The sequence below is a fragment of the Crinia signifera genome, chromosome 7 (assembly GCF_055691185.1).
Source record: "Crinia signifera chromosome 7, ASM5569118v1, whole genome shotgun sequence".
NCBI classification, from domain to species: Eukaryota; Metazoa; Chordata; class Amphibia; order Anura; family Myobatrachidae; genus Crinia; species Crinia signifera.
The window spans coordinates 132653760-132666713 of NC_139223.1; the positions used below are offsets into that span (position 1 = coordinate 132653760).

The following is a 12954-nucleotide window of genomic DNA, read 5'->3' on the forward strand; positions in this document are numbered from 1 at the left end:
CACATAACAGTATGAAATGGTGACTTTAATTGCTCTTTAAATTATAGCTAATATTCCATTTGTAATCAAAGTAAAACTCAAAATACTTCATATTAAAACTGTAAAACAAATATTAGCATTTGAAGCAGGGATGATATATTGCCGCATGGACTTTCACTCTGTAATTTATTGCTAGAAAGGAATTTAAGAAACATAAATAACTGAAAACAGGAGGTAAACTGTAATTCAATTTTATTCTTTTCAGTTTGACATTTTCCGATAAAATACCATGCAATCTGCCAGTGTATCACACACCTGTCACAGTAAGAGCTGGAGATGCATCCTGGGGGGATTTCTGCAATACCCTGAAATATCTTACAGATAAATCAGACGCCAATAAGTCCTTTATTGGGTGCATTGCTGAGGTCATAACTTGATATTCGTTATCAGAAAATGACATGTTCACTAAAATACAACACAAACACATTACATACTGTACATCACAATCTGATACACGCAGGTCTAAAAAAGCTTTTTCCTCTATTCCAACAGTGAACGAGGGAAAGATTTGTAATAATAAAATATGATATAAATGAACTGAAAAGTGCTGTAACGGAAATATGCATACAAATATCTGAACCAGGAATGTGTAATTACAGCTGTGAGACAAATACATTTGCAGAGTATATTTATATTAAGTTAAGGCAAAATAAAAAAAATTGTCTGAGGTAACTTCAAGTGATAAATCATGGCAATTTCCAAATGGCTCGATTTCATGCCTGCCATGCCCACAGTGGGTGCGGGAGAGGCAGTTGTGGTCCACAGTGGGCTCAGTTTCTGTAGGAATAATATTCTGTATAACAACCTCCCTATACCATCGTTCAATTGCTGCTCTGTAAAATACTATTCCAGATTGCTCCAGAAAATCTGACTGGCTGATCAGACACCAGAATCAATGAGGAATATTAGCACCACCTCATCCTACGAGCTAAGTTACAAAGGGGAAAATTTAAATTTTATATATATAAATGTTCATCATTTAGGAAACGTTTTAATTCATTGTGTCTTCCCTGCAAATAGGGTATAGGTCCTTGGGTCGACAAATTAGTCAACATGCATTGGGTTGACCACTGAATGTCAATAGGCTTTAGGTTGACAGAAGACAAAGGTCAACATGCCTAAAGTAGACAGGGTTAAAAGGCCGCCATGAGTTTTCCCCTTTTTTTTGTCCCAAATGTCGGCATAGTCATCATGGACACCGTATCGGTGCACCGTGTCCCCTCACATGGCTTGCCATGCTTCGAACGCTATTCTATTCTTCTTCCAGGCCCTAGTGGATGGTAGGGCATGAAATACTGCCTGTCGGCACATGTCGGCGCAAAAGAAGTTAAAACCTCATGTCGACCTTTTTGACTGTCAACCTTCCCATTGTCGACATAATGCACAAGTCGACCCTTTGACCCTGTCGTCCTTTAGCCATGTCGACCGTCAGTGGTCGACCCGATGCATGTCAACCGTAATGGTGTCGACCTAACTACCGTATAACATGCTAATACTATACCGATTCCTGCAATTATATGCTTGCGTGTGCATCACTAGCTGCAATTACAATTCTCTACTAGAAATAACATTGAAAGCAATAATTAAATTAATTATTCACAAAATAACCCAAACAATATATCTTAGGGGTGTAAATCGAGGGAGAGGCAATAAACATTGGGAGGGAGGAAGGTGGTGGTTTGGGGTTTAGGCACACAGAAAAGAGTACCAAACAAGAAAACAATGTGATACTGTATACACAGAATATATTATACAGGTCAGGTCCTGCCACCAGATTCCATTCTCTACACCTCCAATAGTCTCATCTTATGTACAGATGGAAAATTAACATCGGTCTAAGGTCTGTAAATAAATAAATAAATACATATTCTAGGTCAGACTACACACTGGCAGTTTCTCCTTGAGGAAAACCGTTTCAACTGGCACATAAGGGTTATTAGAAGGCAGAAGAGTCATCTTTGTAAATGTAATGGTGTCAAGCGTACCCTGGGAGCAGCCATTGTGGCCGCAGTACTAGAGGACTTTTGAATACATTCAATTCTCGTTGCAATGTGCTTGAAAGTGTGTCCGCCGTGACTGTCCCATGCGGCCATCTCTTCCTCCCTTGATCTTCTAGCAACTAGTCACATTGCTGTATACAGTGTAGCCCCTCCCCTTCCCCCTACTTACAGATAATATACACTGCACGGATGCGGTCAGGCTCAGAAACCTTGCGTTGTCCAAGATGCACGTTGTCTAACAGACTGCGGATATCACAGATTCTAAGGGTGATCATTTCCATGCCAAATCCATGAGGGGTGATCCTATAGTTGGAGCCATGGCACAACATTTTGGATGCAGAATAGGTTTTAATGTTTATCTTAGTGGGAGCAGTCTTGTTGTGTAAGTGCTGGATTGTGTATTTTGAAGACCCTAATTTATTTTCTACATCACATGTTACTTGCTGGAAATGAAGTAAGGGAGAAGGGTGTTGTCTATAATGAAGCAGTGAACTGAAGGTTCCTGTGGTTTGATAAAAACACCTTAGGAACAAGTACAGGTAGATAAGAGCAGAACACAATGGCAGCGCTGAGACAGCGGTGCAGTTGGATCATCTAATATCACAGCAGCAGAGTTAATGTCTTAAAACGGATATGTTCCAGAGGCTGAGGTAAGCAAGACTCCGTACATGAGGGGCAATAATGTGTATAACTTGCAAGTGTAAAGATGGTGGTGCTGTATGCTTGGTGATGATCGTCTGATCTGTGGGGGAAGCAGAAGAAAGCAGAATATTTACAAACAGAATCTATGGGACCCTCCTAAATGTTGGTGCAATGAAAGGCTTTCTAATAACATATTTTATTTGTGATCTATCACATACAGTAACCTCCGTAAGAGCCTCCAATTCATTGCATTCACTAATCTGGTAATGCAGCTGCTTAGATTATGCAAACAATTGATTTTTATGACTCAGAAATGAAACAATGATAATAAAAATAGACTTTGTCCTTACTTAATTCATGGGTGATCCAAATACCTCATGCTTCATCACGCAAATACCTCATGCAAAATACAGTCACTAAACCCAACTTAGCTGTCACCTGACAGTAAAGGTCATTTACAAAAGTGGAACACAAAAGTGGTTTTCTAAAGTCACAATGCAAGATAGGGGAAACAGCGCCCCCTATTGTAATTAGTAAGTATTTAAGTCACTGGAGTTTGATAACATTTTCTATCACCATAAAAAAGCAGCAATAACAGCCTGGTTTCCAGGTAAAATTTGTGGAGGATATTAAAAAAGATTTCTATTGCTGTGCTATCACCCTGACACTGTATATGAATCAGCCAATTTCCCATAGTGCATAGTGGCACATGTTATTCGGTTAGAAAACTCCATTATTTTCAGGTTCACCTGTGTTTTTACTTGTTGTTTAAAGCTGCAAAATGTCTGTTCCTGCAATGACTACAATGAGTTCAACGCTGGATTCCGGGGCTGATACAGGAACACAACATTTTGCAGTACAGCACAATAATTAGGATGGGAATAAAAGTTTTTAAGTTGAAAATGGGATTCAGACGATGGACATGCATTAGATTGACATGTATAAAAGATCAACATGGTCATAAAACCAACATGTACAAGGTTGACAGTGCTTAAGGTCGACACATGTTTTTAGAAGATGTAGAGGGGAGACAGCGCTGTATAATACTTCAAATATGGTTGCAGCTGAGTAAGAGGGTTTTCTACAGAAATAGGGGGTATACCAGGCTTGCCTACCCTTCCGGAATGGCAGGAGGCTCCCAAAAATCGGCTCCGCCTCCTGTCCACCTGGGAAGGTGGACAAGACTCCCGTTTGCCGGACAGAGCCCCTGCACCCCCCTTCCCCGTTGATCCTACTACCGAAAATCGCGGGTAAGCAGAGAGGGCCGGGGCTAAAATGATGCGGTAGCTGCATTTCGCGTCATGTAAGCCCCCTTGTCCCGGGTTGTCTCTCTGGGCTTCTCCCGTAGAGGTGAGAAGAAAAGTAGGCAAGTATGGGGTATACTCTGCGCAAAAAACATATATGATTTAGAGAAATAGTTTACAAAATAATGGGGCAGATGTATTAAGCCTGGCTAAGAGTTAAACTGGAGATAAAGTGGAGAAAAAGTGGAAGGAGATAATGCACCAGCCAATCAGCAGTGTTTGAAATATGGCAGTTGGAAGTTGATTGGCTGGTGCGTTATCTCCTTCCACTTTTTTTTCACTTTATCTCCAGTTTATCTCTTCGCCAGGCTTAATACATCTGCCCCAGTGTTACTTACAGATGCAATACAATTTTTCAAAATTTTTTATTGAATAAATACATATACATATAAAAACAATCAAGTTTATATGTTAAAACCTAACAGCGGTGCACACAGGGAAGGTTAGACATAACAAGACATGTAAACACTTCAAAACCAGGAGCAGTGGGGCTCGCAGCCTGAGTGACAGGCAAGGGTTGTTTGCTGGGGTCCTCCCAGCGTTTCATGGGCATGCCCACGAATAGAGATGCTGGGCGCATACCTCCCAACTGTCCCACTACACACGGGAACGTCCCGGTTTTTGGGGATGTACCCGCGTCCCTCTCGCGGCCGGCAGTGTCCCGCTGCGGGGGAAGGGGGGCAGTTGGGTGTCCCCACCAATCTTACAGAGGAGCAGCGGGCGAAAACGAGGGTGCGCCCCTCATTTGCATATGCCGCATCCTCATTTACATAAGACACGCCCCTTTTCGGGTGCTCTCGCGCTTCCCTATTCTACAATACGCAGAAGACCGGCCACATATAAAGTAAGTCCTGGGTTATGTTATCTGCGAACAGAGGAAAAAGAATTTGATAGTGATCAATCATCAAATGATTTTTTTTCTCTGTGCGGGGGCACATGTGAGCGGATGTGTAAGCATGTGAGCGGACGTGTAAGCATGTGAGCGGACGTGTAAGCATGTGAGCGGACGTGTAAGCATGTGAGCGGACGTGTAAGCATGTGAGCGGACGTGTAAGCATGTGAGCGGACGTGTAAGCATGTGAGCGGACGTGTAAGCATGTGAGCGGATGTGTAAGCATGTGAGCGGATGTGTAAGCATAGTCAGAGGATTCGGGCAGTGGGGACGGGGTGTGCGTTCACAGGGGCAGCGTTATCCTGCTCGCCAGGCAACTAATTCAAGTCCCTTTAGGATTAGGGGCTCAAACAAGGCTCCTAAAGTGAAGCCTACAGCTTCTATGTGATATGCTGATAATCTCTGCACCCATGTGAGTGTGCTGAGTGAAATAAAAGCATTAGTCTATTTCCCTACAATACTTGCACTATGTTGTGATTTTCTTATTTAGTAAATAAAGATGTATCCTGAATATATGTAAGTGTATGTGCACTCTTTTCTTGCTGTACACAGGCTTCTTGTGTCATCCAGGCTGAATATCATTGATTGCGCTTTGGATATCAGTTTTTTCTTTCGTACTGGTTTACAAACTTAACCTTAAGCAACAGTGCCGCCTAGTGGTAGCAGAATTTAGTAAATAAATCATATACTTAATCCAATTTGTGTCTAAAGCATTTAATTTATCCCTCTACCACAGGGATGGGGAACGTTTGGCCCTCCAGCTGTTGCTGAACTACACATCCCAGCATGCACTGCTACAGTTTTGCTATTTGGCCATGCTAAAAGCAAAGCATTCTGGGATGTGTAGTTCAACAACAGCTGGATGGCGAAGGTTCCCCATCCCTGCTCTACCCCTCACATATGTATTGTACCTGAAGTCTAAAGCAGAGCTTTCAGAACCCTTTAATACTCTGTATCCCATAAAGAATTATTTTAGCAAACAAAATACAATAATATAAAAAGTACATTCCGTAAACTATGGTTTTCAGAATAATTTGGATAACAGATATCCGGATAAGGGATACCCAACCTGTATTTACTCAGAAGGTTTATTTATATATTCCATAGTACTCTTAATTTACTTTGTGCCTGATGTAATGCAGATTACAGTTTACAAAAAAAATAAAAATGTTGTTTATGCCCTTAATGTGGGCCAGATCTTCCCTACCCTTGTAGATGAGTACTTATAGCTGCTTTCTTTACACCCTTTAGATCTATGTCAATCTGTTCCATTCCTGTTTGCTATCATTTGTTTCTACTGTGAAAATGGCACCTAGACTGCCGCCCACCCCAGGACTAACAGATCCCAAATAAAATAGTTGTAACTGCATATAATAGATCGCTGCGCCATGATCATTCCTAATCAATAATTAATGCAAAAACAAAATTTATCTGCTTCTTATTAGGTGACGCAGATGTACTTAGAAAATATAATTGACAGAATAATCAAATATCAGATTAACAACAAATATAAAACACTAACAAAAGGTGAACTATATCCATAAAATTATATCTACTGAAATCATCGATACGTTCAGATATAAAGAGTATTTAATGGGTTAGTGAAAATACCAGACCAGAAAACAGATGGAGCTTCAAGCAGCAGAAGTGACGTTAACACATTTCGTCTCCAAGGCAACAGGATACTTTTTTTCTTGAGAAAGTCTCCCATTGTCTAGGAGACGAAACGCGTTGACACTCTCATGTCTGCACTATTACATTTATCTGCAACTTGCTGTTACTTTTAGTAGACATTTGGGAGTTTATAAACCTTGCTGGGATGCCAGTATTGTTTTTTTTTTTTTTTTATAAAAGAGACCATGCTTTCCTGGAGACAACTTTGGAAGCCATTTTTTGGAACCCCTTGCTATCATAACACACATAGTTGAAGGGGCACACTGTCATTACCAGGTGAAATCTCAATTGAAAATGTGTTTATGATTTGTAGATGAAAAGTCCAATAGTTACAAAATGAAATTCACAGGTGCTTTTTATTTTGGGTGTCATTTATTAATTTGCCAGATGTCCCCTATGCTTTTGAAACTAGACACTATTTTAACTAATATTTTTTATGTTTTGGACAGTGAGGAAATCAGGCTCTACCAACACATTGGTGTCCCATTGTGACCACTCACCTGTCTATTGTTTTGTGTGGTGATAGTAAGACGAATGCACAGATCCACCTCTGATTGAATTCACAGCTGTAGGAGAGGATGCTGGGTAATGTCCAGGGCGGATTGGCTTAGCTAAAGAAGAAATAAAAATGACCATCAATACTTTGCATAGAGATCAGTTTAGTAGCATGTATGGTGTAGTAATAGCTGCTTTGGTCTGTAAGATTACACAGGTTCAGACAAACTTGCCCAATGGAAAGAGAATAAGGTCAACCTGCTTTCTACTGATCTATAGCTGGCCATATACCAGTACGATGTGAATCCTTGTCACCCGATTGTGACGGATCGGGCTGAGAAATCGTGTGAAAAGTGTCAAATCGTATGTGTTTTGTATCTGATTCAGATCCGATGCACGGTCCCGTGTGCATCGGACCGGACCCGAGAGATTTGCTGGGACCTCATACGATACATTGTATGCAAAAGGTCCCGCATACGGTGTATCATATGTGATCCTACCACCCGGCAAAGGTGGTTTCTCCCCTTTGAGAAGTCGCAGTAGTCTATGGGGGCCTTATGGTTCTTACCAATCTGGGCAGAATGCACCCTCCTCGCCATGTTCTTTGCTCTTACTGCTTCCTTAATGCGGTCGACTTCCTGCTGGTACCTCTTGCGATCCCGCATTGTGTTCTCTTTGGCTTCCTTAAGTGCACCTTCCAAAGCCTTGACTCTCTCGGCTGTAGCACGTAGGCGTTTCTCTAGTTTAGGAAGCTCACAACGCAGATCGGCATTATCACGGACCAGCTGAAAAACAAGCAGATGAGTCAAACGATGGAGGAGACAAAATCGTAGGAATCAGTCGCAAGCCAACACCTCATGCATCTGATTCATGTATCTGACATTAATTATTCAGACAAAAGAGCAGTATAACCAGATATTGCATCTAATGAAATAAATGGTTGTTATGGAATAGGTATCTATCTTACAGACTCCTCAGGGTTTTAGTAAGATTAGCGCAAACCCCCGATGGTTCCTATCACATAACCCCCAAAGTGTTTCTACACCAACATCATCAGCCTGTCAACTACTGACATCTAGAGGAGCAACAGAATAACACCAGTGTATTCAGACTTGGCTCCCACACGGCTCTTATGTGCACCGTGCATGGAGCAAAGTTGTATCTAGAGCAGATAAACATTCTACATGGAGAATATAAAAACAAGTGAATACTTCCAATAGACCCAGTCCACATCTCACCTGTTTGTGAACTTTCGTCAGCTGTTCAAGGTTATTCTCCAAGAAAGAGATTTTCTGTTTCTGGGCTGCGCTGCCGCCGCCACCATCGTCGCTATCCAGCTCCACGCTCTGCAAACACAGCAAGACTGGCATCAGATGTATTTCATGGTGTCAAGCGAATAGAACGAGTACATGCCTGTCACATTGTTGAAAGAACAAAGATTTTTTTCTACATACAAAAAAACCCCACAGAGCAAAAAACTGCCAAATAGGTTTTTCTGTGGGGAAAATGGCAGATTTTTATGGATCATGCGATATCAATACATTATTTGCTGGCTGCAGTTACCTGGTGAGAACAAGAGTACTGTGGTTGCGTTGCTGATATAATCAGAAACCCATTGAAAACTTTATGGGTCCTCATTTAAAAATCGGTCACTTATGTAATAGAATTGATAGAATAGGACCATCAGTACAAGGTTTTTAAAATTGTGATTTAAACGGAAGGTTTTGTGGACTTCAACTCCAAGAAGCCTATTCATTATCATAAATAACCACCTTACACAGGCGTAAATGCTAGTTCCCACTGTTTTAAGTAGTAAGGCCGGATAGGGCCACCTAGTATTTAGCAAACCCTGAGTGCTGAAAGTTTTCTGTCCGAGTTTGTCAAAAGCCATCTTCAGATGATTCCCAGAACCCCGCTTCTCAGTAGGTCTCGGGGTGCAAAGAAGGATGAGAGCGGATCACTCCAGTACCTCATTACTGAGTGTCCTACACCCATACACGTGTGACCTCATGTGACACGTGCTCACTTGACAGACTCGGCACTGCTTAACGTTAAGGTGCATACACACTGTACAATTTTTTGACCAATTTTTTGGACCAATTTCGTTAATTTTGGCCCTTCTGAACAATATTGGTCAAAATATCTTCCAGTGTTTATGCGACAGTGATGAATGATGATGCGCATACCCGTCAATTGTTCATCAAGATTGTTTGTCAACCGTGCATACAGCTCAATTTGGATATCTTTCAAAAAAAGCCTATAACCTGTAGCTAGATCGTTCATCTTTCGTCAACATCTTTCGTCCAGGTCATTGGTTTCAAGGGAAATTGGTCATCAATGTCTTTCAATTAAATTGGTCAAAAAAATTGTATGTGTGTATGCACCTTAAAACACTGCAGCTTTGGTAGCCGTGTTAGAGATCACAGGGACAGTTGCTTTTCAAAGCAGCCCTCCGTGTCCCGGAGCAATTCTGTATATGTCCGTAACAAAGGTCAGGGAAATGCTGTTACAAAGTGGATCAATATCATCAAAATCAAAAATTGTTCCTTAAAACATAACCTTTATAAAACTTTTTTTATTAATGTAAAATAAACAAATATAAAATAAACTGATTAAAATGTTAACGCACCCTAATAGCAGCAATCACACCAATCATCTCCAATAAATGCTATTAATAAGTGAAATAACACTTTTACAAGGATGCTTGTCAAACACTGACATACCAAAGCCCAGGTGGAACTAGTGTTATAGAAATGTAAATAATAATTCACTAAGCTATCGTTACTGTCTGCCCTTAGTGACTCCTATAAGCGGACATGCATGTTGTCCAATCAGATAACATGGAGCAAAGTAAATATTAATAATACAATGAATACACAATATACTCGTTCATCACCAGCTATTTAAGGTGCACCATGCCATGTGAACATTTTGAATTAAAATTTAAAACCATGTGGAGTGACTTTCTCCTTTACTAAGTGTATACGTAAGCAATGGGCATATACGTAACAGCAGTGATGGTGAAGAGACAACATGGCAACGTGTCTGGATTGCTGCAAATCCCTCTGGGAAATTGTATACACAGTGCAAAGTCAGTACAAATCTCATGGTTGACAAACCTTTTTCACTCTGGTGGTGAGATCCTGAACAAAGAGTCTTCGCAAGTTGTGTAACGTCTGAAGTTCTCTGGCCTGGAGAAAACATTTAGACATTTAGAAGTTTGCAGAATCCCCAATATAAACAGAACATAGGGCTACATTTACTATGCAGTGCTTAACATCTCTGCATGGCAGTGTGGCCACTGGATTTAAAGTGGCAATTATATTCAATAAAAATCAGGCTAGGAAAAGCACTGCTTAATAAATTTATCCCTTAGACCAGTGGTTACCAAACTTCCTTGAATTACAGCACCCTACAGTATCAACATTTGTTCAAGAGTACTTTCTGGACCTGTCACACTTCAGATCTATTATGTGGTGGACATAGTTGTGATTCTAAGGGGCGGGATGTAAAGTTCAGCGGGCGTGCCTGATGGCAGTCGAACTCAGATTTTTTTCTGGAAAAAAATAATTTACAAGGCATGGTTTTTCATTGTAAATGATTGGCTCTTTATATATAGTCGAAATGGAATCAAAAGTGACCCTGAATTGCACTGTGTGTAATGGGCATTATAGTGCTGCTATATCACTACCTACTGGGGTACAGGAATGTCCTCCTTCCTATGACCCATAGCACACCAGTGTAGTGCTAGCACATTGGTCTAGCCCTACCTCCTGTCTAGCCCCACCTCGACCTCTCAACCGTCACAAGGACCTGTGCACTGCCTAAGACACCCACATAAGCATGCAGACGCTGCAGGCGAGTACACATACCGGCACATAATTCTGCCTATATGTGAAAAAACGATAAGCCACAAAAGTGCACTTATCATTTGTTAATAAAAATCTGAATGGTGACAGTGAAATAGTTTGATGTGTGCAGATAACAAAGAAAACAGATGTTTCTCTAAATGATCTGCTCTCATACATACTGAGGATCAGCGTTTTTGTGTGTCAAATAGCGCTGGCTATAAAGTATTTGGCACTTAACCACCTCTTCTTACTTCTCCCTCCTTAAGGTGCCCATACACAGTGCGATGATCGCACCCGTAATGGGTTGGATCGAATCGTTTGTACTTATGGTTTGTACTTTTAATACAGTTACCGGTTACATTTTAGGTTTACCACCCACAGTACAGCTCTGCCTCATAAATAACATTAATAATAATGTAGTATTGTCTATAAAAAATATTAATGATGAAATCAACATACCACAGTTTCCTCCAGGCCCTTAAGGTCCTTCCGGGATTGTTCCCTCTTCTCATTAAGTAGCCTGCGGATATAATACAAGTTATGAATCCTGGGCCATGGCTTAATATATTCTGCCTATAGTGAGGGGTCTGTATTGCAGACCTATAGGCTATGGGATTTAGAAGCATGAGACGATATTAACACATGGCATGACAGCCTGCCTTGACCTCAATTCATGTGCACAGACTTCTATAGACTAATTCATGCAAATACAGTCTCCTAATCTGTTCATACAATATAGACGACTACCGTGTTCTCATCAGCTGCCTTTATTACTATGTTATAGGTCTTAGGGGTGTACACTTGCTTTGATTTTGAACGGTTTTTAAGATGCTTTGATCCGCATTTGATTCGATTCGCTCTCCCATTTTCTCGATATCGGAAAGAAAAATAGATTGTGCAGGCAAGAAAATATCGATTTAGATCCAGTGAATCAAATGTGTACACTGTGTCCTGAATGCACATCAAAATCGATTTAGAATGCAAACGTGCAGATCGAATGTAAAATCGAATGGAAAGCAAAGGCCAAATCGAAAAGTGGGTGGAATTGGGGAAATCTAAAGCAAATCAAATCTAAATTGAGTCGATGCGTGTGTACACAACTTTACTATTATAGGTCAACTCACATAAGTTTCTCCAGTTCCAACTCTCTCTGCTGATCTTCTGCCTTCAGTTTGTCATAGTCAGACGTCAGCTTGTCCTTCTGCAGCTGCAGCTTCTGATTGAGGCTTCACCAAGAATAAAACAAAGTATTACCCAAAGTAAGAGGACAATGGGCCATTTAGACCCTTTTTCAAAATGAATAACATACAAAACACCCCTTTGCTGTAGCTATGATTATAATTCATTGAGCATCAGCAAGTTACAGACAATCCTGTGCCAAAAGCACCAAAGCACACAGTGACACCCCAGGCAGGAAAGAGGAACTGCACAGGCTTTGAAAGATGCACGGTGCCAGAATGAACAGTAGGGAATGCCAACAGTGATACTAATGTACTGTATATAAAAATCAGGAGAAACAAAGGACTGTGGGCCTGATTCAGAGACGTATCGAAACCCAATCTGTAAGCAGTTGACTGATTATCGGATGACTGCACATGCATCTTAGTCGCATCGCATATGTGCTGTGATGGTCTTTTGACATCGATCGCAGACGGGATATACCTGCAAAGTGATTGACCATTTGGGGATGTTTATGGGAGTGGAGCCCAAAACACAGGCGTGTAGTGTAAGGACCAGCAATAGTACAGTACTGTAATACCTGCAGCCACGCTGGGTGACCATAGGGCTACTATAAACATTGATAATCAAGTGATCTGCAACCAACACTGCATCTCTGTATTGCAGCTGGGACTAGCAAAGCCGCCAGATGGTGACATTTGCATATTACCCCAAAGTCCATAGGTATAATTTAATTAACAACATCTCTGAATCAGGCCCTTGGAACCTCTGTAGAAGCCTCGCCAAGGACAACAGCTGCAACGCACATCATAAAGTGGTCCACATCCAGACTGGTGTTTCTGCTGATGTGACTACATGGTTGTGATCCATTGTATCGT

At 41.1% G+C, this 12954-nt stretch overlaps 1 protein-coding gene across 1 annotated transcript in view; it reads right to left on the reverse strand.

Moving 5' to 3' along the window:
- Positions 1–214: 214 nt before the first annotated feature.
- KIF5C (kinesin family member 5C) overlaps positions 215–12954 on the reverse strand; it is a 75512-nt gene continuing 62772 nt past the window's right edge. Inside the window, exons 20-26 of the mRNA XM_083153841.1 lie at positions 12022–12123; positions 11357–11417; positions 10166–10237; positions 8285–8392; positions 7615–7831; positions 7052–7162; positions 215–2781 (exon numbers count right to left, since the gene is read on the reverse strand). Coding sequence (XP_083009967.1) covers positions 7056–7162; positions 7615–7831; positions 8285–8392; positions 10166–10237; positions 11357–11417; positions 12022–12123 — 667 coding nt within the window. The 3' untranslated portion in view covers positions 215–2781; positions 7052–7055. The remainder of the gene's footprint in view (positions 2782–7051; positions 7163–7614; positions 7832–8284; positions 8393–10165; positions 10238–11356; positions 11418–12021; positions 12124–12954) is intronic.